The sequence below is a fragment of the Cystoisospora suis genome (assembly GCF_002600585.1).
Source record: "Cystoisospora suis strain Wien I chromosome Unknown contig_121, whole genome shotgun sequence".
Lineage (NCBI taxonomy): Eukaryota > Apicomplexa > Conoidasida > Eucoccidiorida > Sarcocystidae > Cystoisospora > Cystoisospora suis.
The window spans coordinates 1-931 of record NW_027152923.1 but is presented as its reverse complement, the minus strand read 5'-3'; the positions used below and the strand labels follow the sequence as shown (position 1 = coordinate 931).

At 52.8% G+C, this 931-nt stretch overlaps 1 protein-coding gene across 1 annotated transcript in view; it reads left to right on the top strand.

Annotated features, from left to right (window-relative positions):
* Positions 1 to 931, top strand: part of CSUI_000293 (uncharacterized protein) — a gene marked incomplete at both ends in the record, with an annotated part of 1,626 nt that extends 695 nt beyond the window's left edge. Inside the window, 2 exons of the mRNA XM_068060527.1 lie at positions 1 to 104; positions 595 to 931. The exon at positions 1 to 104 is cut by the window's left edge and continues 207 nt beyond it. Of these exons, the coding sequence (XP_067927497.1) occupies positions 1 to 104; positions 595 to 931 (441 nt within the window). The remainder of the gene's footprint in view (positions 105 to 594) is intronic.

Below are 931 nucleotides of genomic sequence, written 5' to 3'. Positions count from 1 at the left end.
CAGATAGTCGACATGTGTGGGGAGAAAGAAGACAAGAACAAGCAACTCGAGCAGAAGCTAGAGGATAGGACAGAAGAAGTAGACGAGCTGCGAAACAAATTGAGGTAAAAAAAGCTCAGCTCATTTTTTAGTATTTCTTGTGGGCTGGGCGATCGAGCGTTCTATCGCTCTGCGATGCCCAGCTAGGCTCACGCGCTACCACGGCCGCGGCGGGGCATATGCATCAAAGAACTAAGGACAGACAGAATGGCGTTCTCCTCAACTTGGCTGCGTAAGAACGAGTCAGTTGCGTCCCGCCTTCTCGTTATGTTCTCCCCGCTGGCCGCCATGCCAGGTGGAGCCGCATCCGCCTAGAGAGAAGTCGTCTGCAGGGGCTGTGGCGCTGTAGCACGTTCAAGAAAATAAATTGACAGCAGGACTAGACTTGGAACCATTGTACTCCATCAGAGGGTAGTAATGGTTTCGACAAAGTCCGTAACCGCGCAAAGGAACGTCAGTGTGCGAATGGTCAGTATTGCCGCCCCGTCGTTTTATCATGTTTGCTGGTTTGACCTGTCTGTGTGCGCTACCTATTTGTCGTTTTTCCGCATGCAGAATTGCGGATCAACAACTAACAGAGAGTCGGGTGCGCTTAGAGGAACAGCAGAAGTTAGTAGCGTTTTTGCAGGAGCGAGCATCGACAGCGGCTTTCGGCTTGTCGGATTCCACGCGCACCACTGGAGCGGAACTGGCAAGCGGAAGTGAAGGGGCAAGCCATACTGGGGGCACATCGCAGCGGGATAGTGCATCTGTAGAAGAGGGTGCGAAGGTCCAACAACAGCTTGCTCAACAGCAGACCGAGATTGGTCAGCTTAGACAGGAGATTGAGGCGTGCCGAGCACTTAAACAACACTGGCAAGACGTGGCGACAACCCAGCAAAAGGAGCAACAG